Source organism: Piliocolobus tephrosceles, chromosome 19, assembly GCF_002776525.5.
Source record: "Piliocolobus tephrosceles isolate RC106 chromosome 19, ASM277652v3, whole genome shotgun sequence".
Classification (NCBI taxonomy): Eukaryota; Metazoa; Chordata; class Mammalia; order Primates; family Cercopithecidae; genus Piliocolobus; species Piliocolobus tephrosceles.
Window position 1 is genome coordinate 19,212,300 of NC_045452.1, and position 23,878 is coordinate 19,236,177.

The 23,878-nt window shown below is 57.1% G+C and overlaps 1 protein-coding gene across 1 annotated transcript in view; it reads right to left on the reverse strand.

The window, feature by feature from the left end:
• CARD10 (caspase recruitment domain family member 10) overlaps positions 1-23,878 on the reverse strand; it is a 30,640-nt gene that overhangs the window by 1,431 nt on the left and 5,331 nt on the right. The window contains exons 5-20 of the mRNA XM_023222128.1: positions 19,384-19,587; positions 17,869-18,024; positions 17,182-17,307; positions 15,569-15,760; positions 13,419-13,553; positions 12,971-13,086; positions 11,964-11,992; positions 11,377-11,500; positions 5,679-5,838; positions 5,142-5,253; positions 4,458-4,701; positions 4,215-4,284; positions 2,775-2,877; positions 1,360-1,518; positions 1,150-1,265; positions 472-584 (exon numbers count right to left, since the gene is read on the reverse strand). Coding sequence (XP_023077896.1) covers positions 472-584; positions 1,150-1,265; positions 1,360-1,518; positions 2,775-2,877; positions 4,215-4,284; positions 4,458-4,701; positions 5,142-5,253; positions 5,679-5,838; positions 11,377-11,500; positions 11,964-11,992; positions 12,971-13,086; positions 13,419-13,553; positions 15,569-15,760; positions 17,182-17,307; positions 17,869-18,024; positions 19,384-19,587 — 2,159 coding nt within the window. The remainder of the gene's footprint in view (positions 1-471; positions 585-1,149; positions 1,266-1,359; positions 1,519-2,774; positions 2,878-4,214; positions 4,285-4,457; positions 4,702-5,141; positions 5,254-5,678; positions 5,839-11,376; positions 11,501-11,963; positions 11,993-12,970; positions 13,087-13,418; positions 13,554-15,568; positions 15,761-17,181; positions 17,308-17,868; positions 18,025-19,383; positions 19,588-23,878) is intronic.

A 23,878-nucleotide genomic window follows, 5' to 3' on the forward strand; every position in this document is an offset into this window, starting at 1 on the left:
GGGGGAGGGGGAGAGAGGAGGGAGGGAGAGAGAGGGGTAGGGAAGAAGGAGGGGGAGGGTGACAGACAGGGGAGAGAGAGGGGAGGGAGAGACAGGGGTAGCGAAGAAAGAGCGGGAAGGGAGAGAGATGGGGGAGAGAGAGAAAGGGCAGGGAGAAGGAGGGAGAGGGGGAGGGAAGGGGGAGGAAGAGGGGGAGGCAGAGAGTGGGGTAGGGGAGAATGAGATGGAGGGAGGGAGAGAGGGGGTAGGGGAGAGGGAGGGGGAGAGAGGGTGGGGAGGGAGACAGGGGTAGAGGAGGAAGGGGAGGGTGGGGGAGGGAGAGAGTGGGGGAGAGAGTGGGGGGGGAGAGAGTGGGGGAGAGAGAGTGGGGGAGGGAGAGAGAGAGGGAAGGGAGAGAGACATCCTCAAGGCACAAGCTCTGGGGTCTGAGTGCCCCGCCCGCTCCCCCACCCACCCACCCACCCGCCTCACCTGACTTCCCGGACATTCTTCTCAGTCACCTCCACATGGATGACGATGGGGTAGATCTCATTCTGCACCAGCTCCCGCACACCCCGAGCGCCCAGCTCCAGCAGGCAGTGCTTCTGCTTGGAAGATCGAGGCCACGCTGTACTCTCGGGCCAGAGACATCAGCCTCCTACACTCTGCTCCCAAAAGGGTCCCCTATCACCGCCTTCCCAGATGCAAGTCCTGCCTCCCCACCCAGAGGGACCCTGGCAACGAGGAAGGAGCCCAACAGGACAGACAAGAAGCCTGGGCTCATGGGGCGACCTGGAGATAGACCTCCCCCTCAGGACCCAGACCTCCCCACCCAGAGATGAAGTCGACCCAAACCCACCCACCACCCTCCACCTGCCAGCCGACCGCCAGCTCCCAGGAGAGTGGCAAGTTCAGCGACAAGGACGTGTAGGTGAGCTGTGTCAGCCGGACACCTCAAGGGGGGCCCACATGAGGTCAACTGCCCCCACACACCCAGGCCACAGGTGAGGAAACTGAGGGCCACAGGAGGGAAAGGACTTGCCCAGGGCCACCCTGCCGGTGAGCAGCAAGAGCATGGCGCGCACTCAGACGCCGGCGCTCAAGCCCAGAACAGCAGCTCCCGCTCCGGGCCACCTCTCTGAGCACCCCAGACCAGCCCTCAGCACCCACCTTCCCAACAGACTCCTGGATGGCCCGGATCCTGCTGCCCAGCCCAGGGGTGGCAGGCTGAGCCTTGGGGGCTCCAGGCGCTGAGGATGGGCACAGTTCCTCCCCGGAGAGGCTCTCTGCACAGGGAGTGGAGAGGGAGACATGAAGGGTCCGTGGGCCCAGCTGCCCAGAGGGCCCCCCAGCCCTCCCCTCCACGGCACACGGTCTCACCCGCTGGGCACACTTGGAAGTCCAGCCGGGAGCTGGGCAGGTCTAGCAGGTTGCGGATGAGCCGGGGCGCCAGGCACTCAGGCAACAGCACCACGGGCCGCAGGGCAGACACCAGCAGCGGCCGCACCAAACTGTAGGGTCTGAGGCTCCGCTCTGGCTCTGTGGCAGGGGAGGGGCGCAGAAGAGATAAGGGCACAGGCAGACAGCATACCAGCTCCTTGATACCCCAAAACCCACACCGCCACCCATCCCTTCCTAAGTCCTGCTGCTGCTCCTCCTACACACACACACACACACCCCCTTAGTAGGACCTACGGTGGCAGTAGGCTCCTCCCTGATTGTCTGCCTCATCCCTGCCCCCTACAGGTCATTCTCCACCCAGCAGCCAGAGAGGCTTTAAAAAGCAAATCAGATCATGTTAACTCCCTTGCTTTCAACACACCAGTGACTTCCCAGATTCTCTGGAATAAAAACCACAACCCCCACGTAGGTGATGCAGTCCTGCCTGAGAGCCTGGGGAGGCTGCTAGCCACTGACCCCACACCACCACCTCCACTCTCCCTTCAGCTGCCTCCAACCGTGGGGCCTTTGCATGCCCTGAGGCTGCCCAAAGCCCCATCCCTGCACCACTCAGTCCAGTTAACCCTTGCCCTCCCTTCAGAGCCTAGGTCACACCTTCCCTGGTCCCCAGAGAGCAGGGCCCCTGGCATGTGCCCCATGGCCCCTGGTTCTCCACTGCACACCTCACACTCTCTAGTTGTGTTCACAGGTGGGATTATCTGACCCTCTACCCCCGAGTTAGACGGCAAGCTCCATGAGGGCAGGGACCGTCACACCCCCAATGCCTGACGGAGCTGGTGCTCAATACTCACCTGCTGTACCCAAGACCCTCCAAACACACCACACACAGCCACGCCTCTGTGCCTTCTGCCTGGAGCAAACTCCTCTTTATCTTTGAAGGCTCCAGCAGAAACTCCCTCTCTTCCAGGAAGTCTTCCCTAACTACCCGCTCCTCTTGCCCCAGATTTGCTACTCCCTCATCTGAGCTCCCACAGCCCCTTCTCCCTGTCTGGCCTAAGACCTCACCCTACTGCCTCCGGGAACCCCCCTGGGTCCTCACAGCACCCACCACTACACACACTCTCCCAGACAAGAACAAGCCCATGTTTGTCCGAACCCACAGTCACAGTCACGCCTACATGCACCTCCCCGCAGGGTCTCCCTCAACCTTGGCGATCACCATGCAGCAGGGTGGTCTTGTCTCTCAGGTCACCAGCATGACCCCCACCCCTGTTGGAACCCTCACAACAGGCCCTTCCAGGCCAAAGAGGCCACCCAAGCTAAAGGACACCCAGCTGCACACATCCCTGGACACCGGGAACAACACGGATACAGCTTTGCCCCCGCGCACTCACCTCCACAGGGCTCCAGCAGCAGCTGCTCCGCCGAGTCCCCTGCGGGCGCCCCCATGGGTTTGGGCCTCACCAACCGCAGCTGGTCCAGGGCTCTCTTCTTCAGCTGGGAGGGTGCAGGGAGAGAGGAGCATCTGAGAGCTCAGCCCCGCCCGCTCAGGGAGAGAGGAGCATCTGAGAGCTCAGCCCCGCCCGCTCAGGGAGAGAGGAAGAAACGGGATCCCTGGCAGACAGCACCCCACAGCCACTGTGGTCCAGGCTTGCCGGAAGAGCCTAGGTCAGCAAAGATGTCCTCCTCAACCAGGCCCTCTCCTGCCCCTCCCTGGCCCAGCGCAGTCCCCCAGGCAGATGAGAGCAACCATCCCTGTGGCCCCAGGAAACCAGCCCGGCTGAGCCCGGTGGAGGAGCCTTAGGTCTAACCCCCAAGTTACAGATGGGGAGACTGAGGCCCAGAGACCAAGAGGAACCAAATGTCACATACGAGGCAAACTTTAGGGTCTCTTCCAATGAATTAGCAATGTGACCTTGGTAGGAACATTAATGAAACCAGTAACGACATCTGACAGGTCTCGAATGCCAAGACATGACAAACACTCACTAAGCCCTTAAGGGGCAATAACTCACGGAGGCCATCTCCCGCCATGCACACAGCCTGAGAGGCAGTGCAACCCCCGCATTTTACAGATAGGGAAACAGCCTCGAGGAAGGTTCAGGTGATTGTCTAGTCACACAACTGATAGTAGCAGAGCTGGGGTCGAATGCAGGCTGCCTGGCTGGGGCCCTGCTCTTCCTTTATCTGATGGCTCTGAGCCTCACTTGCCCTTGTGCACAGCAGGGCTGGCCATGTAGCCCAGCCACCATCCAGGCGTTGGAAAAGGGTACGTGACTGCTGATTTTTGTTTTTTGGGTTTTTCTGAGACGGAATCTCGCCCTGTCGCCCAGGCTGGAGTGCAGTGGCGTGATCTCGGCTCACTGCAAGCTCCGTCTCCCAGGTTCACACTATTCTCCTGCCTCAGCCTCCCAAGTAGCTGGGACTACAGGTGCCCACCACCATGTCCGGCTAATTTTATTTTCGTATTTTTAGTAGAGACGGGGTTTCACCATGTTAGCCAGGATGGTCTCGATCTCCTGACCTTGTGATCCGCCCGCCTCAGCCTCCCAAAGTGCTGGGATTATAGGCGTGAGCCACCGCGCCCGGCCTGTCAAATGTGCCAGGGGTACTCCTGAGTACTAGGCACACTTTACCTCATTTCATCTCTAAACTACCCCGGACGGTGAGCTCTGCTGTTCTGTTTGCTGGGCACATAGTAGACGACCAATTAAATCACCAGGGAAGGAGGGAGGGAGTGTCCTCCTAGGTTGCCAGAGAACAGAGCCTGCTAGATCCCTTTTGGGCTCCACCCTTGGGGCCCCCCCACCCACTTCCCGCCCAGCTGTGCTCACATTACTGCGGGGGCCTCGGTGCCGGCTGGAGGGCAGGCATTTCTCCTGAACTTCTAGGAGCTGCTGGGCTCTGTGGGAGGGAGTGACATCATGTGTGTAGGAAGAAGGAAAGCACCTCATCTCTTCTCGAATCCCCCGCCCTGTCCCAGAGGACAGTGAGGGACTGCGGGAGGAGGGAGAGCACCCCCATCTGGGCCCTGGCTCCCAGGAGGACCCCATCCCCAGCTCCTGGCTCTGCATCACCTCTGATAATTGGGCACGGTGCCCCGGTCCAGGTCCCGCAGAGTGAGGGGGTCAACCCGGGTGCAGAACCATTCCTGCCTCCGCTTGTAAGCCGGGTCCACCAGCCGAAGGATCTCTTGGGCTTTCACACAAAGGGCATGGGGATCTGCCCTCTCAGGCAGGGTGAGGTTGGCACGAATGTAGAAGGGCTCAGCACTTGGCCCCTTTGCCCAGGCTTCTAGGGCCTCGTGGAAGGACTGGCAAGCTGGGCATGGATGGGGCAAGGGGCAACAAGGAGGACAAGAGGAGGATGGTGAGGTCCAGGATCGGCTTCGGTGGGCTATGGCCCTCTCGAGGCCTGAGCTCCCAGGACTTCACCTTCCCCTTCTTAGAATGAGAGACTTAGGTCCAGAGGGAGCAGGGACTTGCCCAAGGCCAGTGCCTTCTAGGAGGAGAGCCAGGACTCAAACCCAGGTCTCTGGACTCCTAATGCAGTGCTCCTTTTCTGTAAGCTGCTTACAGAGGGAGACAGAGAGAAAGGGCACAAGGACAGACAGAAGGAGGCGTCAGCAGCGGGGGAGCCAGGAGAAGAGCAATTGGGGCAAGGCTGGTCCCTTCTCAGGTCCTTGATCCCCCTGCCCCCATGCACCACGGGTTAGAGGACCCCTCTCGGGCCATCAGCTCCAACTCCTAAGCCAGACTTACCCTTCGAGTCCATCAGGGAGGGGAGGGTGGATCCCTGGTTCCAGAGCAAGGTTCTCTGCTGGGCCTCGGCTTCCAGGCACGCCCCCTCCAGACCAGCAGCTTCCACCCTTTGCTGGGAGAAAACCCAGGCAAGGAGGGAAAGAAGTGAGACTCTGAGAGCAGAGCAGCCCAGGGACTGGAGGAAGACCGGGTGTGGGGGTGATCATGCCTCACAACTCAGATAGCGCCCCCTCAGAAACTGCCATGCCCAGCCCAGTCAGACCCGCCCCCATCCACAGGACTCCCCAACCCACCCAGCTCATCCCACTTGACGTGCAGGGATGTAACGTGCTGTCAGTTGGCTCCACCTCCCAGTCCCCACCCAATCAGACTTCAATTAACCCTGGCTGAGCGGGCCACCACAGCTAATCACAGCCCGCTTCTGCTTTGGCCAATCCCCAGAAGCTCCGCCCAGTGATCTTGATCCACCAACTAGCGGGTGTCTAGCCCGGGCCAAAGCACTGACCCCGCCCCCCAGCTCAGGAGGCGGGGCCTCACCTCTCTTGGTTCCATCCTGGCGGACCCAGGCCCAGACAGCACCCTTCGCACCACAGCCCCAGACCATCTGTCCCCATAAAACGACAGTCCATCTGGTCCCTTGTCCTGCGGCTCTGGGCCCCCTGGGGGGCTCCGGCCAGACACCCGAATAGCCAGAGACCTGAGAAGGGAGAAAGGAGACGAGAATTAGAATCCAGTCAGTACTTGGATTCAGTTCAGCATTCTTGGAAAACCACAGTGATTCCATTTCCCAAGTATGCCATGACTCCCACCCCCAGGCCTCTCCATCTTCTGTGCCCGCTGCCTGGAATGCCCTTCCTTGCCTTCTCCACCTGGGAAATGTTGACCACCCTTCAAAGCTCAAGTCACAAGCAGCCTCTCCCCTGGACCTGGGCACACGGTGCAGTGCAGACTGCCACAGGAGCATTCCAACTTTGCCTTGCCACAGCCCTTTCGTTTCCTCCATCAGAACGAACGCCTCCAGGACCAAACTTCTATACTGTTACGCTCTGTATCCTTGGCACCAAACCCAGTGTCTGGCACATAGCAGATGACTAATAAAAGCTTGTTATACAGCCGGGCACAGTGGCTCACGCCTGTAATCTCAGCACTTTGGGAGGCCGAGGCAGGTGGATCACGAGGTCAGGAGTTCGAGACCAGCCTGGCCAACACAGTGACACCCCATCTCTACTAAAAATACAAAAAAATTAGCGAGGTGTGGTGGCAGGTGCCCGTAATTCCAGCTACTCGGGAGGCTGAGGCAGAAGAATTGCTTGAACCCAGGAGGCAGAGGTTGCAGTGAGCCGAGACCGTGCCACTGCACTCCAGCCTGGGCAACAAGAGTGATACTCTGTCTCAAAAAAAAAACGCTTGTTATGCTCACAGTCTGAGGAGGGAGGTCGCCATAGCACGTGGCACAGATGCGAAGGTGGTTACAACCAGCCATAGAAGCAGAGAGAGGCTTCCCACGGAAGAAGTACCTAGGCTACACACTGGTGAAGAATAGACGCACTTTGGTGACAGATGGAGGAAATGGAGTTCCAAGCTGAAGGAATATATCAAAGCAAAGAAAGGTGTGGAGGACAGAACACACGATGTGTGGAAGAATTTAGTAGTTCGCTAACGATAGCAGCGAACACTTCCTGGGTGCTTTCCATGCACCAGACACCATGCTGAGCTCCTTGAACTAATTCTCATTTTACATCCTGGGAAGCAGCTCCCAGGAAAGGCAAGCTGGAGCCACCCTTTGGAGGGCGTGGAACAGAGGTGTCTGGTTTTCCTCCCATGGGCAGGGGGACCACTGACAGTTAAGATGTCACCAAAATCCCCTTCATGGTAGGGTTCTGCCTGTCCCTGGATGAGAAAAGGTGAGGCCCTGTGGCCAGGCTCAGAGACAAATGGACCCAAAGTCCCCTGCCAGACACCTTGGCCTGGAGGAGGTGGGGAGACTAAGGTCAGCAGGTGTGCTGGCTGGAGAGGCAGCACGGCAAAGCATCTCCATCCACCCCAGGAGCTGCAGCCCAGACACAGCTGCACTGCCCCCTGCTGCCAGCCTGGGGAGGGCGAGGCTGCAAGGACCTTCACCCAATCAGCACCGCTGGGGAGCAGCCCCGCCCCCTCAGGTAAGACACAGAGCCAGGCTGAGGGGCTGGGCAGATGCAGGCGTGGGAGGCATCATTCAGTGCTCATGTCCTGGCTGCATCGAGGTGGCATGGAAAGGTGACAGGCCTGAGACCCGGCCTGGCTATGCTGGCCCTGCCTGTGTGGCTAGAGCACACGGGTCCGCTCCAAACCCCAGGGCAAACTGTACCCTAGCCTGGGCAAATGAGCCGGTTGCTGAGCATCAGTTACCGCATGCATAACACGAGGCTGACAATGGCAGCCCCTGCCCTCTGTGGGTGTGGGCGGGGGGGCACATGAATAAAAGATAATGCAGGGAGGGGGGAAACCAGAGAGCTCTGGGGCCTTCAAACTGCAGGCCTGGCCCTTAGTGGGTGGTGACATTCACTGGGTTGTGACTGGCACAGCTAGATAATGCGATGGAATAGAAAGTACAAGGCTATCCCCCACCCCCTCCCGTCACCCCAGGTAAATCCAATTATTATCTCATGACCTTTTTGTTCCAGGCGTGTGTACCAGGTTTCTCTCACTGTGGGTTGTGGTCAGATGGTCTGAGAAGCACAGCACGCAGGGCGCCAGCAGGAACTCTGGGGTCAAATGGCCAGGCCGCTCAGCCGCTGAGCCTCAGCTCCACCTACCTCCCCGGCTACTCGCTGAGTTTAGACATGGGCAGCTCTCAGAATAGGGCCCAGGAGACACTAAGTGCTCTGTCAAAACTAGACATTGACTGGCACCAGGTGTAATTCATAACAAATCACCTCTCTCGCCTCAGTTTCCCCACCTGTTTCAAACCCACAGACAACTGACCATCACGGCCTCCCCAGACCAGAGCCCAGTGAGCAGCTGGCACCCAGGCTCTTCCGCCAACCCCACCCACCCCACCCACCTCTACTCGCTCCTTCCCCCACACCCCTCCCCTCTGCAATGCAAGTATCAAGGCTGACCCCAGCCTTGACCACAGGTTTTTCAGGTTCTTCTTGACAACTCCTACAGATCCCTGAAGACCCAGCTCAGGCACCCCCTCCTCCAGGACACCCTTGCCAACCTCCTCAAAGGACCAGCGACTTCTCTGAGACTCCGCAGATCAGGAATACCCACTCCCAGCACTCCTCGGAGTCTGCAGAGCCCACCTGGGGGCTTGCCAGGAGCAGGGTCCAGATAGGGTCCCTCCCAGCACCCCCGCCTCAGCAGGAGGGGTAGAGACAAGCAGGAGGGGTAGAGAAATAACACGGCAGGGAGAGGGGCTACCTGCTCCCCGCTCCTGGGACTGGCTGACCAACTGGCTGCCTGTGGGGTGCTAAGAAGCACGGTGTCCCTAGCCACCAGCTCCCGGCCACCCGCCCCAAGTCAGGTCAGGTCACAAGCAGACAGGAATGGGGCAAGGCTGCCAGCTCTGCCAGCTCTGAGCAGTGACGGGCCACATGGCCTCAGTGAGTGTCCCCCAGGGCCCCGTGGGAAGATCTCTGAGTAGTCTGCATGCCTGCTTGGTACCTGATGCTTAGACTGAAGCATGCCACACAGATCACCTCAGTCAATCCTCCTGACAACCCGATGGTTGAGATAAGGGAAACTGAGGCACAGGAAAGTTGACTTGCCAAGAATGGCACAGCTAGTAGGCCATGGAGCCAGGCAATGACTTATGGGAATCTTCTCTTTGCAAAGACAGAAAGTGCCGCGGCACTCAAGCTCCAGGAGCTGGGAAGGACAGGGCAGAGGCTGAGGACAAGAGATGGGCAGGAAATGGGAAAGAGGAGAGAAAATGCCTAACATGGTGCCCAGCACACAGTAGGCACACAACACAGATGTGAGATCTCCAGCAGCTGAGACGGGGGAAGGCACATCGGAATCCCCAACCAACTCCGAGGGGCCTGTGACTTGGGACCACTTTCTTTTTTTTTTTTTTGAGACGGAGTCTTGCTCTGTCGCCCAGGCTGGAGTGCAGTGGCACAGTCTCGGCTCACTGCAAGCTCTGCCTCCCGGGTTCACGCCATTCTCCTGCCTCAGCCTCCCTAGGAGCTGGGACTACAGGCACCCGCCACCTCGCCCCGCTAATTTTTTGTGTTTTTAGTAGAGACAGGGTTTCACCGTGTTAGCCAGGATGGTCTCGATCTCCTGACCTCGTGATCCGCCCACCTCGGCCTCCCAAAGTGCTAGGATTACAGGCGTGAGCCACCGCGCCCGGCCCTTGGGACCAATTTCTAACTGTCTCTGCACTTCAGTGTCCTGGTTTGTGTAACGAGGTTAAAATTCCAGCCTTGCAGAGCTGCTCTGGGGGTTAAACAACAATGGCGACAATAATCACAGCTAACTGTGAGCATTTGCTGACATCCACTTTGAGTGTGCTAAGCATTCTAGAAGGGATACTGGAACCCCCACAGTGGCCCTAAGGGACAGGCACTATGTGAGCCCATTTTACGGAGCAGGAAACTGAGGCACTGGGAAATTCAGAGACTTGCCCAAGGTCCCACAGTAGCAAGTGCTGGCACCAAAGCCGGCTCTTCCCACCTCACCACAACACAACCCCAGGAGACATGCAAGTTGCCCAGACCTAGGCCCTATCTGGGCCTTCACCTCCCTCTCCACCTGTCCGCCCCTCTCTCTCTCTCTCTCATTCTCTCTGGCGCTCTCTCTCTCTCTCTCGGTCCACCACCTCTGCGCCCTCCCCAGCCTGGGTTCTTTCCCAGGATCCTCTCTCCTCCCCAGGAACAGCATGGGCAGCAGAAGTGGTCCCATGTGACCGTGGGGCCTGGGCGGGGCTGGGACAGAGGCTCCTGCTCCCTGGCTGCATGCTGGCGCCCCCTGGATAGCAGCCAGGACCCCTGCTGCAGCCCAAACTGGAGGAAGGGAGGAAGGGCCGAGGCGAGCAGGAAGGGAGGCACCTCCACCCCTTCCCCGAGAAGCACGTCCTGCACAGGCAAAAACAATGTCTCGCTGGGCCCACTGCCGGGGGCCAGGTGGGGGCAGGGCCTGGACACTGGCCTGACAAAGCCGCTCCGGAGGCCAGAGGCCCTGGTCCTATGCTGCACTGATCTGCTGTGTGACCCGTCCCTCTGCACCCAACACCCCCACATTCCAGCACTGACAATTCACGTTTCCTATGCCCTTTCCAAAACCCAAATCTGATCAGGTCACTATGAACCCAGACCTGGTACTTGCCAACTGTGGGACCCTGGGCAAGTTGCTTAACCTCTCTGAGCCCCAGTTACCTCCTCTATGGAAGAGAGAGAATCGTAATTATGCGTACTCCCAGGACAAACAGCATGCTGTAAAACAGCCAGCAGCTGGCCTTGCAGTTAATAACTAAACCCTCCCACATTTCCCAGAGTGTACAAGCCAAAGTCCACACTTTCCCGGCCTGACTCAGGAAGCCTTGATTTTCGCCCTTCCCCCTCACTCCTCCTCCACAGTCACCGGATGCTCTCCCTACCTGCCCTCTCCTCACAGCTGAGTTCCAAGACCACAATGGCAGTGCAGCCCCCGCTGTGCCTCACCCCTCCTTAGATACACTGGCAAGTGTGAACAGCGCCACGCACCAGCCACACCAACAGCACGTCGCCCACAATGCACTCTGCGCTAATGGGCTTTGTGACTCCTGTTATGGGCCTGTGGCTGGCCCAGTCACAGGGGCTCCTGAGGAGACCCAAGCCCACCCACAGCATGAAACTTTGCTGGGTGGCTCAGTCCCAGGGACTCAGAGCCAAGGGACTGACAGGCAGGACACTGGGATAAGGACAGCTTGTAGTGACAACTATCACTAAGCACCTGCTATGTGCCTGGCAGAGCTGGGTGCTTTGCTTCTGTTAGAAGAGCCCTCAAAAGACCTCCATGCAAAACGGGTCATGATCTCCCTTTAGCTACTCAGGAAACGGAGGCCCACAGAGTTGAAGGGACCAGACTAAGTTACATGGACAATCAAGAGCAGCAGCAGGATCTGAATCCAAAGGCTGCCAGCGTCTACAGACCTTAATCTTCCGACAGTTGCATAAAACAGGGGTGAGGCAGTTGCTCCTCCCACCTCACTCCTGTTCCCCTCTCAAGCAATCACCCCAGCTCCACCCACCGCAGGCAGCTACGGTACCTGTTGAGGAAGTCCAGGCCACAGCCCCGAGCCAGGAGGCCTTCCGGCTTTCCCAAAGGCCACACGCTGTCGGAGGACGAGGATGAAGAGAGGCCAGGGGACCAGGGCTTAAGTGTCACACTCCCTGGGGAAAAAGAACAAGGTCAAGGGGTCTGGGACTGGGAAACAGGGATGGCCAGGGTCCACGACCGGGGCTGACCCCCTCCAGCCCAGGACCCGAGGGGCCTTGGCAGGTTGGAGGCCCCAGGAACACATCAGACCCACTGGGCTCAGAGATAGGTCAGGGCCCACCAGGCTGACCCCGCAGTTTCCCGGAAGAGGGTGAAAGGTAGCCCAGAACTGAAGAACCTCATACATCACAGCCAGGAACAAGAGTGAGGCCCAGGACTGGGCTCAGGGTGAGAGGCCAGAACCAAAGACCCCAGGGGCCTCCCATGCACAACCCTCCTGCCTGGCAGGGGCCATGGTGGGGCTTCAGGGAAGGGGATGCAGGCTAAGGGTAGCGCAGGTGGCAGGCTTCAGGTGGACTGCAAAGCCACCTCCCCCTCCCCAGAGGATCTCTCCCCATGGAACTCAAGGGCTGTTACCTGTGATGTCTGACATGCTGCTGAAGGATCTGGGCAGAGAGAGGGCAGGGAGGGGGTAGGAGGTGAGGCACGGTGGGCACTCTGCCCTGTTCCCTCCCCTTGCCCCCACACCAGATAAAGGTCTCACAGCCCCCAAGCAAATGCAGGCTAGACTCAAGGCAGGATCCCAGGTACAAAGCATCCATGCCACCCGGCTCTCCTAAACTCACAGGGCAAGAAGTTAATGTCCTGGCCTCTGTCCAGTGTTGTTCCACCTACAATGCCCTGGCATGCCGTTCAAAGCCAGCTCTTTCAATGCCACCTCCTCCTGGAAGCCACCCCTGATCTCTCGCCCCTCATCTCACCCTCACTTGCCATCTTTGTGGTTTGTGGCTCCCAGGTACGCCTCCTAAATTAAACCATGACCTCCTCATCAGATGCCTCCTTGGGACAGATTCACACAGACCGAGGCCATACTGACCACAGCCTCCCAGGCCCAGCCTCTCACCAGTAAAGGAATAAATCAAGGGCTACTTACAGGGGAAAAGCAGTGACAGGGATCGCGCCCCAGGAGGCAGGCTATCTCCCGCCCTTGGTCTTGCTACCAGAGGGTGCGCCTTGGTCCCTATTTTCTGGTCCCTATTTGCTGCTGATGCCCAAACCTGAGGCCTGTCTTTCTTGCCCGAGGTCCCTGACACCTTGAAACATTCTCCACGCCCCCTAGTCCTGAACCATCAAGCTTCTCTCCTTGGCTATAGGATCTTCGAGGCTTGACCCCCAGTGACTCTCCTGCCAGGATGCTTGGCTAGGACTGAGTTCGCTCTGCCCATCGGCCTTGTCTTAACCCTAACCTTGGTCGCCCCTGTGACTCACAGGGCCTGGGTTTCCAGAGCTCCAGCCGTCTGAGGGCAATAAAGGGACGTGCCCGCCTGGACCTGACTTTGGCATTGCAGATTCTGGGAGGTGGCTGTTCAGGAGACAGCAGCCCCACCTCCCTGGGTGTCTACGGCTATCCCCAGCCATCTCACCTCTTAGGGGCTGCGGGGTCCTCCTCACGCTGCCGGCGGAGGATGGAGCCAGCACTGGGGGGGAACGGCAGGATGGAGAGCCGGTTGATCTCCTTTTCACTGTCTGTGGCTTCCTCCTGCAATGCCATGACAGGGCCTGGGTCACTCCCACTGCTCAGCACCACCCCAGTCCTCAGCACACCTGGTTTGTGCCCATTCCACAGATGAGAACTAGGGCCCAGAGCAGAGGAATGGGGTCTGCAAGATCACAGTGTGTGGGTGGCTCCCCAGGCCTCCTGGCACCTTGGCCTGGAAAGGAAATGGTTCTGGGTGAGCTTCAGTCAAGTACTTGGCCTCCCTGCGCCTCAGTGTCCTCACCTGTGAAATGATCCTTCGGAAAGCACTTTCTACGTTAGTAATAATGCTACAGCAGCGTCCCCCCTTATTTGGGATGGGGCAGTTGTCTTACCGAGTTGTGAGGTTCAGGTCCCCCCATGACAGCGGCCTCCCCAGGTGCTTCTGGGCCTCCCAGAGGGGAGGGGAACTCGCTCAGGCTCCAAGTGCTGCTGAGGTTGGAGCACAGGGAATGGGAGGAGGCACAGGCCTGGAAGAGGGAGAGGGGAGGAAGGAGGTGAGCAGTGCTAGGCCCAGGCCAGCCACAGTCCTTTACTGAGCACCTGCCATGTGCCAGCACAGGGACAGATCCCTGTCCTCAGAGAGCTCACAGCCTAGACAGGGAGACAAACTGTAAACCAGCAGACATGTGAACAAAATAGCCTCAAGCTGAGACGACAGCAAAAGGAAGGTGCCCGGGGTGTGGAAAACATACAAACACCCCACCCAGCCTAGAAGTCCAAGTACTCTCCAGAGAAAGTGTGGTTGGAACTGAGAACTCAAGGGTATACAGGCACTAAGTAGGTCCAGTTGGGATGGTCCAAGCAGATCAATGGCATGTGCAAAGGCCCTGAGGCAGGACTGTGATGCATTCCAGTTGAAAGGCTGAAACCCACAGAACCAGGCAAGAGGACAAAAGGAATCCCATCCGCAGGGCCTCTTGGCCATGAAAAGGGACTCTGTCTTTACCAGACGGCAAAAAAGCCACAAGGGGTTTAAAAAAAACAAGTCATGGATTAATGCTGACTTTTCCTATATTCCTCCGGGCTCCAATGCTTCAAACACCAAGCCTGCAAAGCTCACTGTCAGGCAACTCAAAATAAGAAAAAGCAGGCTGGGGCCAGGCGCGGTGGCTCATGCCTGTAATCTCAGCACTTTGGGAGGCCGAGGCAGGCGGATCACGAGGTCAGGAGATCGAGACCATCCTGGCTAACACGGTGAAACCCCATCTCTACTAAGAATACAAAAAATTAGCCAGGTGAGGTGGTGGGTTCCTGTAGTCCCAGCTACTCGGGAGGCTGAGGCAGAAGAATGGCATGAACCCGGGGAGGGGCGGAGCCTGCAGTGAGCTGAGATCCGGCCACTGCACTCCAGCCTGGGCGACGGAGCGAGACTCCGTCTCAAAAAAGAAAAAAAAGAAAAAGAAAAAGCAGGACCCAGCACTTTGGAAGGCTGAGGCGGGAGGATCCGTTGAGGTTAGGAGTTTGAAACCAGCCTGGCCAACATGGTGAAACCCCCACCTCTACTGAAAATACAAAAAACTTAGCTGGGCGTGGTGGCCGACACCTGTAATCCCAGCTACTAGGGAGGCTGAGGGACGAGAATAGCTTTAACCTGGGTGACACAGCAAGAGTCCATCTTAAAAAAAAAAAAAAGGGAAAAGCAGAGCTCCCAGCAGCAGCCTGAGGACCACAATCCAATTTACAATGGGTCTGGGACTCCAGCTCCAGTGCCAGCTGGTTATGTGGCCTTGGGCAAGCCCCTGACCCTCTCTGGGCCCTGTGCAATGAGAGGATTAGACCAGCTGTTCTGAGGGATGCTTAGGCTCATGTTAGTCCTGACTAGCTGGTCTCTGAGGCCCAGGCTTTGCATTCTTTTTTTTTTTTCTTTTTTGAGACGGAGTCTCGCTCTGTCGCCCAAGCTGGAGTGCAGTGGCGCGATCTCGGCTCACTGCAAGCTCCGCCTCCCGGGTTCCCGCCATTCTCCTGCCTCAGCCTCCCGAGTAGCTGGGACTACAGGCGCCCGCCACCTCGCCCGGCTAGTTTTTTGTATTTTTTAGTAGAGACGGGGTTTCACCGTGTTAGCCAGGATGGTCTCGATCTTCTGACCTCGTGATCCGCCCGTCTCGGCCTCCCAAAGTGCTGGGATTACAGGCCTGAGCCACCGCGCCCGGCCTAGGCTTTGCATTCTAACAAGCACACAGGCCTTCGGGCAGCCAGCTTTCCCCAGCTAAATGCAAAGACCAGCTCCAAACTATTCTTAATGTCCGAGAAGCAACCCCAGAAACTCGGAGACCAACATGCCCCCTGCCTGTTCACCAGCCCACACCCAGCCCAGCCTGGGTTCAAGTTCCCACTCGTAACTGAGGGCTCTTACCACTTCCCCTGAGCTTCCTCCCCCGGCTGAGGTCTCCCACTAGGGCCGGCACGTTCCCAGCCCTGGCCAAGAGCTCCTGCCAGGACCCCAGCCTTCCCACCAGGACTCCCACAGTCCTGACCCGCTCACCTTGAGGCAGGTGCCACCCTGGGCCCGCTGCAGCTGCACCTCCAGCAGAGCCTTGGTGCCCTCCAGGCTGGTGAGTGTCGTCAGCAGCTCATCCCGCTCTGCCTCCAGGCCCCGCACCTGCTTGCGGTACTGGTCCTTCTCGATGAGGCTCTGTGAGTACTGCAGCTGGATCCGGTCACGGCTCTGGATGGCCTAGGGTTGGGGGAGGGGAGGCAGCAGCTGAAGGAGCTACCCTGGCCCAGCTGTCCTGGCCTATGACTTGGAGAATGGGGACAGTAAGGAGAACAGCAGCTATCACTTACTGAGCACTGTGTGCCGGGCCCTGAGCTAAATATCAGCTCATTTAAATATCTTCATACTAACTGGCTTAGTGAGATACTATTAATATCATTATTCTCATTCTGTAGATTGGGGAAACCAAGCCAGAAGAGAGAGAGCTGGGATTCAAATCGGGCAGTCCATTTGCAGATTCCAGGCTCTCACCATTTCACCAAGAAATGAAAACTTTTCCACGAGACCTGCTGAGTGCCAGGGGCTTCACTCCCAGCATCCCAGTTTGTGGGGAAGCCAGGAGTCAAACCCAGCCCATTGCATCCACAGTGGAGACCAGGGGCTCTAGATCTAGACCCATGGTCCAGACCTGACAGCCACGCCTCAGAGAGAGCTGGGGGCAGCCCCATAAAATGCAGATTCCTGGGGCCCACCCCAGACCACCTGAATGAGAACATCCAAAGAATGAAGTCCCAATTTTGCACTTTCAAGCTTGCCAGGGGATTCTGAGGGCATTTCTAATATGTAGACTTCGGCTGGGCATGGTGGCTCACGCCTGTAATCCCAGCACTTTGGGAGGCTGAGGTGGGTGGATCAGTTGAGCCCAGGAGTTCAAGATCAGCCTGGTGAATATGATGAGACCCTGTCTCTACTAAAGATACAAAAATTAGCCGGGCATAGTGGCATGCCTGTAATACCAGCTACTTGGGAGGCTGAGGCAGGAGAATCACTTGAACCCGGTAGGTGAAGACCGCAGTGAGCTGAGATCGCACTATTGCACTCCAGCCTGGGCAACCGAGCTAGACTCAAAAAGTAATAATAATAATAATAATATGTAGACTTCAACTCCTCTAGTGGGATTCACACTTGGTCAAGAACAAAAACCTCCTGCCCTCACCCACTGCACATGGAACCTGGTGACACTGGCCGGAGGTCCTCAGCCCACCCTACAACCTTGGCAGGAGACAAGGGTCATCCAGGGACGGAGAGCCAAAACTTTTGAGAATTTCTTCATCAGCTTCTATTTGTAAGCACCTCCTCTGTACTGGCCTTGTCTTTGAGATGGAGAGAACAAGGGATATTCAGAAATGAAGACACCAGGACCAGCTTCTGCAACTGCCATGGGAGCTCAGACGAGGCCAGTGGGTCCAGGGTGTAAGGTTGGTATCTCAAGGGCTCCAGGTCCCCTGTCTGTTTCCCCAGGCTTTGTGCCCTGTCCTAACCCACCAGGGAGCTGCTAACCTCCCTTTCTACCATTCTAGTCCCCTCCATTGCTTCTCATCTCCTCCCATATGAGAAGCAGCAACTGGCCCAGGGCCTCGTACACAGCAGGCTGGGCTCACCTGGTCTCGCTCCTTCTCAATCTCCTCCAGCTGGGCCAGGACAGTGGCCATGCGGTGCTTGTACAGGTCACAGTCCTTCTGCAGTGTGCGGTGCTTGAGCCGCAGGTCTTCCATCTCCTGCAGGTACTGAGGGTGGCACAGGGGCGGGGTCAGACCACAGGCTGGGAACCACCAGAAAGCTAACCAGCAGGTGCCCAGGAGAGCCAGTGAGAGCCAAGAGCCTGAGACCTGATAACAAGTCCCCTCCTGCCCAGTGGAGTGGTCTGAGCCACTGACTTTACCTCACGGGCCCTCAACTAATCTGTAAAATGAGAAGAAGGATCATCATTTCACCCACCCGGCCACCCTTGGCCTCCCCACTGAAACTGCAACCGGCCCCTTCCCCAGCTCTGCGTCTCCCACGGTACTCATCGCCTTTGGCTACATGAAACAGTTGACGTGGGACTGTGTGTCTCACATACTGCCGGTCTCCCCTGCTGGAGTTCCCCCTAAAGGAAAAGGCACCTTTGTTTTGCTCACTGCGGCATCCCAAGCACCTAGAAGGGTGCCTCCGTCAACATCTGAGAACGAACGAACGCAGTTCTCAGTAAGGCGCCTGCATCAAGCGGATGCTCAGGGAAGGCGTGAGCACACTGGCCCTGGCTGACACCCTCCCCCACCAGGGGCAGGGCATGGGCAGGGCCCCACCTGGTCGCGCAGCTCCTCGGCCCACTGCAGCTCCCCCTGCACGGCATGCAGCTTCTGGCACAGCTCCTGCCTGCTGTCCTGCGCTTCCCGCCAGTCATGCTCTAGGATGTCCAGCAGGATGCGCTCAGAGCCCGGGGCCCCTGGCCGGCTTGCCTCCTGGGGATCACAGAGCAGGGCCACCTCAGGGTCTGGCTCGGGGCCCACCCTGGGCGTGGGAAGGAAGGGGACACGCAGCTGTCAGCCCTCCAAAACCACCTGACCAGCTCTGCCATGCTGGCCTGGGGACTCGACCCTCTCTGGATCACTGTTTCCCACTCGGCAGAGTAGGTGTGGCCCCACCAGCCCTACCTACCCTCCAGGGAGCATCTGGGGTACAAGTAAGCTAATAAGCTAAGTGGATGAGGGTGTGACTGGACAAGTTCAGCCAGGATCTTATTCCTAAGCAAGCACTAGGCACACACTTGTGCTCTGGCCCTCACCCACCATCCGGGGCAGCAGACCGCGGCCATTTCCAAGGCCTATTCCCACCCCCATGACTAGGGGTCTTCAAGGGGCTGAGCCTGGCCCATACAGGTAGACCCTGGGCACAAGATCTTGCCCCCAGACCCACACTCCAGCCAAGTGCCCCAACCTCATGAAACACACTGGTTCCCATCCCCCACTTCCTGTGTGGAACAATGGCCAGGAGGCAGGCCCACGTAGCTGCTGACCTGCCACTGACCTGCCACAGGACACTAAGCAAGCTCTGGGACCACCAGACCACACTCTCTACAAATCAAATGAAAGCTGGGGCCCTTTCCCCAGAAAAATGCTCACACTCAAAATCAGGTGGACAGTTTTAGGGAGTTCGGGGACCTCCTGGAGGCTGCTCACACACCTCAGACCAGACAACCAGGGACAGCCACGTGCTAAGGGCCCTCAGCTCAGAGCTTCAGGCGAGAGGCTGCCGGGACTCCATCCAGATCTCAGATCCCTGCTTCTGAAATCCTCAGCTTTCCAGGCCTTGGGAGGATGAGCAAGCAGCAAGAGGGCCTGTTTTCAGGGTCTAACCCCCACCCCCACTCCATGTGCATGAACCCCAGCCGTGATAGCTGCTGCAGGGCCTCCTGACCGCCCCCCCCCCCCCGTGCCCATGGGCCCCAGCCCTGGTACCTGCTGCAGGCCCTCCTGACCGCTCCCCCAGCCTGTGCCCACAAGCCTCAGCCCTGATACCTGCTGCAGGCCCTCCTGACTCCCCACCCCGCAGCCTGTGCCCACGAGCCCCGGCCGTGGTACCTGCTACAGGCCCTCCTGACCCCCCCCCCCCCCCCCATGCCCATGGGCCCTAGCCCTGGTACCTGCTGTAGGCCCTCCCGACCACCCCCCACCCAGCCTATGTCCACAAGCCCTGGCCCTGGTACCTGCAGCAGGTCCTCCCAACCCCCAACCCCACAGCCTGCGCCCACAAGCCACAGTACCTGCGGCAGGCCCTCCTGACCACCCCCAACCTGTGCCCACGAGCCCTGGCCCTGGTACCTGCTGCAGGCCCTCCTGCAGCTCCCGCAGTGATGCCATCAGCCGCTGGTTCTCAGCACGCAGCTCAGAGACGAGGTCCATGTTGTCCGGCTCCTTCTCCTTCTCCTTCTCCTTCTCTTCTGCCCCAGGAGGCGATCCTCTGGCCCTTCGCAGCAGTGCACACTCTTCCTCCAGCCGACTCACCTTGAGCTTGAGCTGATCCACCTGGAGCCCAAGACATGGGTCAGCCCAGAGGGGGACACATTGGGAGCCACAGGTCACAGGGGTGGGAAGTCCTGCTCCCTCACTCCTGGATGCCTTCCGGATTCCCAGAGAAGCCGAAGCACGGGTCCTCCCCAGACTTGTGTATGAAAACAGGACAGGCTGGGCAGATATAAAACAAACAGGGCTGAGGAAGAAGCAGTGGGCAGTAAGGCCAAGGACACCCCCCCCAGGGGAATCTACTCTAAGAACTTGTGGGTGGATGTGCTGCATCACAACATGCTGTCTGTCCCGCAGTTCTGACACTGACTCCCGTCAATTTAGCCCAGTATCCTCATGGCAGAAGAGGAGGAAGGCCACATCCAGAAGAAGGGGGACCAGGTACAGCGGCTCACGCCTGTAATCCCATCAGCCTGACCAACATGGTGAAACCCCGTCTCTAGTAAAAATACAAAAATTAGCCTGGCATGGTGGCACATGCCTGTAGTCCCAGCTACTAGGGAGGTTGAGGCACGAGAATCGTTTGAACCCAGAAGGTAGAGGTTGCAGTGAGCCAAGATTACACCACTACACTGGACAACAGAGCAAGACTGTCTCAGAAAAAAAAATAATAATAATAATACGGGAAACCAGGCCAGGTGCAGTGCTCACGCCTGTAATCCTAACACTTTAGGAGGCCGAGGTGGGCGGATCGACACTAGCCTAGTTAACACAGTGACACCTCCTCTCGACAAAAAAAATTTAAAACATTAGTTGGGTGTGGTGGTGCGCGCCTATTATCCCAGCTACTCTGGAGGCTGAAGCAGGAGAATCACTTGAGCTTTGTGAGGTTGAGGCTGCAGTGAATCATGATCGTGCCACTGCACTCCAGCCTGGGCAACAGAGCGAGACCCTGTCTCAAAAAAAAAAAAGAGAGAGAGAAAAGAAAGAAAGAAGGAGGGAGGAGGAGAAGGGAGGAGGAAGAGGGAGGGGAAGGAGGGAGGAGGAGGGGAAGGAGAAGGAGTAGAAGAAGGAGAAGAAGGAAGAGAAGGAGGAGGGGGAAGGAGGGGAGAGGAGGCTGGAGGAGGAGGAGGAGGAAAGAAGGAAGAAGGAAGAAAGAAGAAAGAAAGAAGGAGAAAAAAAACAAAAAACAAAACCAGGGTCAGACTCCAGCTCCGTCTCTAGCTCAGTGTGACCCTGGACAAGTCATGGTCCCTCTCTGTGCCTCAATCTTCTCATCTGTACCTGGGGTGTGAAGGGAGAGGAGAGGGCAATGGTTTTAAGAGTTGAGGGTTGGCCGGGCATGGTGGCTCAAGCCTGTAATCCCAGCATTTTGGGAGGCCGAGACGGGCGGATCACGAGGTCAGGAGATCGAGACCATCCTGGCTAACATGGTGAAACCCCGTCTCTACTAAAAAATACAAAAAACTAGCCAGGCGAGGTGGCGGGCGCCTGTAGTCCCAGCTACTCGGGAGGCTGAGGCAGGAGAATGGCATAAACCCAGGAGGCGGAGCTTGCAGTGAGCCGAGATCAGGCCACTGCACTCCAGCCTGGGAAACAGAGCAAGACTCCATCTCAAAAAAAAAAAAAAAAAAGGTAAAAAAAAAAAAAAGAGTTGAGGGTCTCATCCAGCCTAGGAACCAGACGCTACCCCTGCAAGCCAACATCTCACCTCAACATACTCTCAGTGAACAGACTTAGTCCGGTCTACCCTGAAAGGAATTCCTAAGAAAGCCTCTACTCCAGAAGATTTGGCTTTTGGTTCATCCTCCCTCAAGAGCTCCATGTCCAGGGTTCAGGTTTCAATTTTGCTACTTCTAGGCTCTGTCATCCTGAGCAAGTCACTTACCTCCTCTGGGCCTCAGTTTCCTCATCAGTAAAATGGGCCCAGTCGATCTCCTGGCCTCATCATTTGCCTTCCAAAGGTGTTGCAAGAATTAAACAAGACAGCAAGTGGGCAGAGGCCTCTAAACTGTGAAAGGCAGGCTACAGAGCTGCCACAGTGTGACCGTGGCTGTCTTCACAGCGTTAAATAAAATCCCATGCCCCTAATCGATCACCAGTTCAGAGTGTGCAGCCAGAAGTTGGCCCGGTGTGGTGAGTGGGCAGCTGTGGGGTGACCACCAAGCTGGGAGCAGACGTGCACGGTCAGTTTGCTGGACTATGAGTGCACTCAGCCAAGTGTGACGCATGTGGGGTCTGAGGTGGCCAGACAGTGACAAGAGTGGCAGCAGGTGGCAGGCTATAAAATGAAGTCATTGTTGGGAAAAGGTCACAATGACTTCTGGTGCCATAGTCACGCATGCAATATTTGGTGCCCCAGGAGTCCCCTGGCCTCTCTTGGAAAATGACTTGCTAGTCCCCCAGCCTTGAGAGGTTAGAATGGCACCCCACCACACACACACACACACACACACACACACACACAGGTCTGGAGGCTGGGTCAGGCAATTCCACAAATTAACAGTCCACTCCTCCTCCTCCGCAAGAGACTTAGAAAGAAATTCATGACTCCCACATTCCTTTCCACTCACAAAACATGCTTTGTGAATAGCCAGAGAAAGACAGCTCGTTACAAGGACAACTGTGGTCACACCCTCTCAGCAAACCGCAGCCACACACCAGGGCCTCCTGCCTGACCCCTGGCCAGCCGGCTTCCCTGATGAGCTCAGAGGACAGGACACCTGGGAGTCTCCGACGAGCAACAGGAAATACAGATGCATTTAATCCCGGTGCACAAACTCACTGAGCACAAAATTATAGCGTTCATTCCTTCAGTTTATGTTGCTTAGAAATAACCGCTCATTAAATTTGCACCTCATAAAACAGGGTATTAAATCCCAGCCGCCACACACCTGTACATGGGAGGTGAGGCAGAAGCTGCCAAGCCAGGCACGATCAGGTGCTCTGTTCAGATCCATCTGCAACACCTTTGTTAATTTTGGAGCAGAAAAGCTCTAAACATAAATTATACATTAAGGCAAACTTATAGTAGCTAAGTTTAATTTCACTTCCTTTTTTTTTTTTTTTTTTTTTTGAGATGGAGTCTCACTCTGTTGCCCAAGCTGGAGTGCAGTGGCTCAGTCTCGGCTCACTGCAAACTCCACCTCCCGGGTTCAAGCGATTCTCCTGCCTCAGCCTCCCGAGTCCCTGAGACTACAGGTGTGTGCCACCATGCCTGGCTAATTTTTTGCATTTTTAGTAGAGACGAGGTTTCACCATGTTAGCCAGGATGGTCTCGATCTCCTGACCTCGTGATCCACCCGCCTCAGCCTCCCAAAATGCTGGGATTACAGGCGTGAGCCACTGCACCCGGCCAATTTCACTTCTTAGGCCCCTAAAATAGGAAAAAGCAGTCACTCTGCCTAGAGGTAGATGACCTGCAGACTACAGAGGCACCTCCAACCATCTCTTTTCCATCCCCCTCCCCTGCCGCAGCAGCCCCCAGATGGCCACACACACAGGACATCTCCTGATCCCATCACACCCGACCCAAAGGTGGGACAAGCCATGCGGGCTGCAGCCTCTCCCAGAGCTCCCAGTCCGCAGCCCTCACGCCGTCCTCTCTGAGCAGCAGATTATTTCTTCTGAGAAAACTACAGCAAGCCCATGTCTGTTTCAGAAAAAAGGGGAAGCTCTCTGGGTAAAGAAAGGGGAGCACTCCCACCTGCCAGCCACCACCCCTCAAGCAGTGCTGAGAGCCAACTCAGAAATCCTTCAATCCGGCCGAACACAGTGGCACTTTGGGAGGCCAAGGCGGGCGGATCACCTGAGGTCAGGAGTTTGAGACCAGCCTGGCTAACATGGTGATACCCCATCTCTACTGAAAATACAAAAAGAAAAATTAGCCAGGCATGGTGGCACACGCCCGTAATCCCAGCTACTCAGGAGGCTAAAGCAGAAGAATCGCTTGAACCTGGGAGGTGGAGGTTGCAGTGAGCAAAGATCTCACCACTGCACTCAAGCCTGGGTAACAGAGCAAGACACCATCTCAAAAAAAAAAAAAAATCCTTTAATCCTGGGACATTGGGAAAGTGCTCTAACCAGCTTCTCTGTGCCTCAGTTTCCTCCTCTAGAAATGGGGAAGATGGTGTTGTCCACCCCAGCATAGGGTGGCTGGGAAATTAAAGGGGTCTATATGTGGCAAGCACTTAGGATGGTACCTATAAAGCAAAAGGGTGTTTTATAATTGTTACATCACCCTTATCTGTGATGATGAGGAAACTGAGCCACAGAAAGGAAAGCCTTCCCCATGCCACATGATTTTTCGCAGTAGAGCAGGCCTGGGACCTGTGTCCCTGTCCCTGCCCACCAC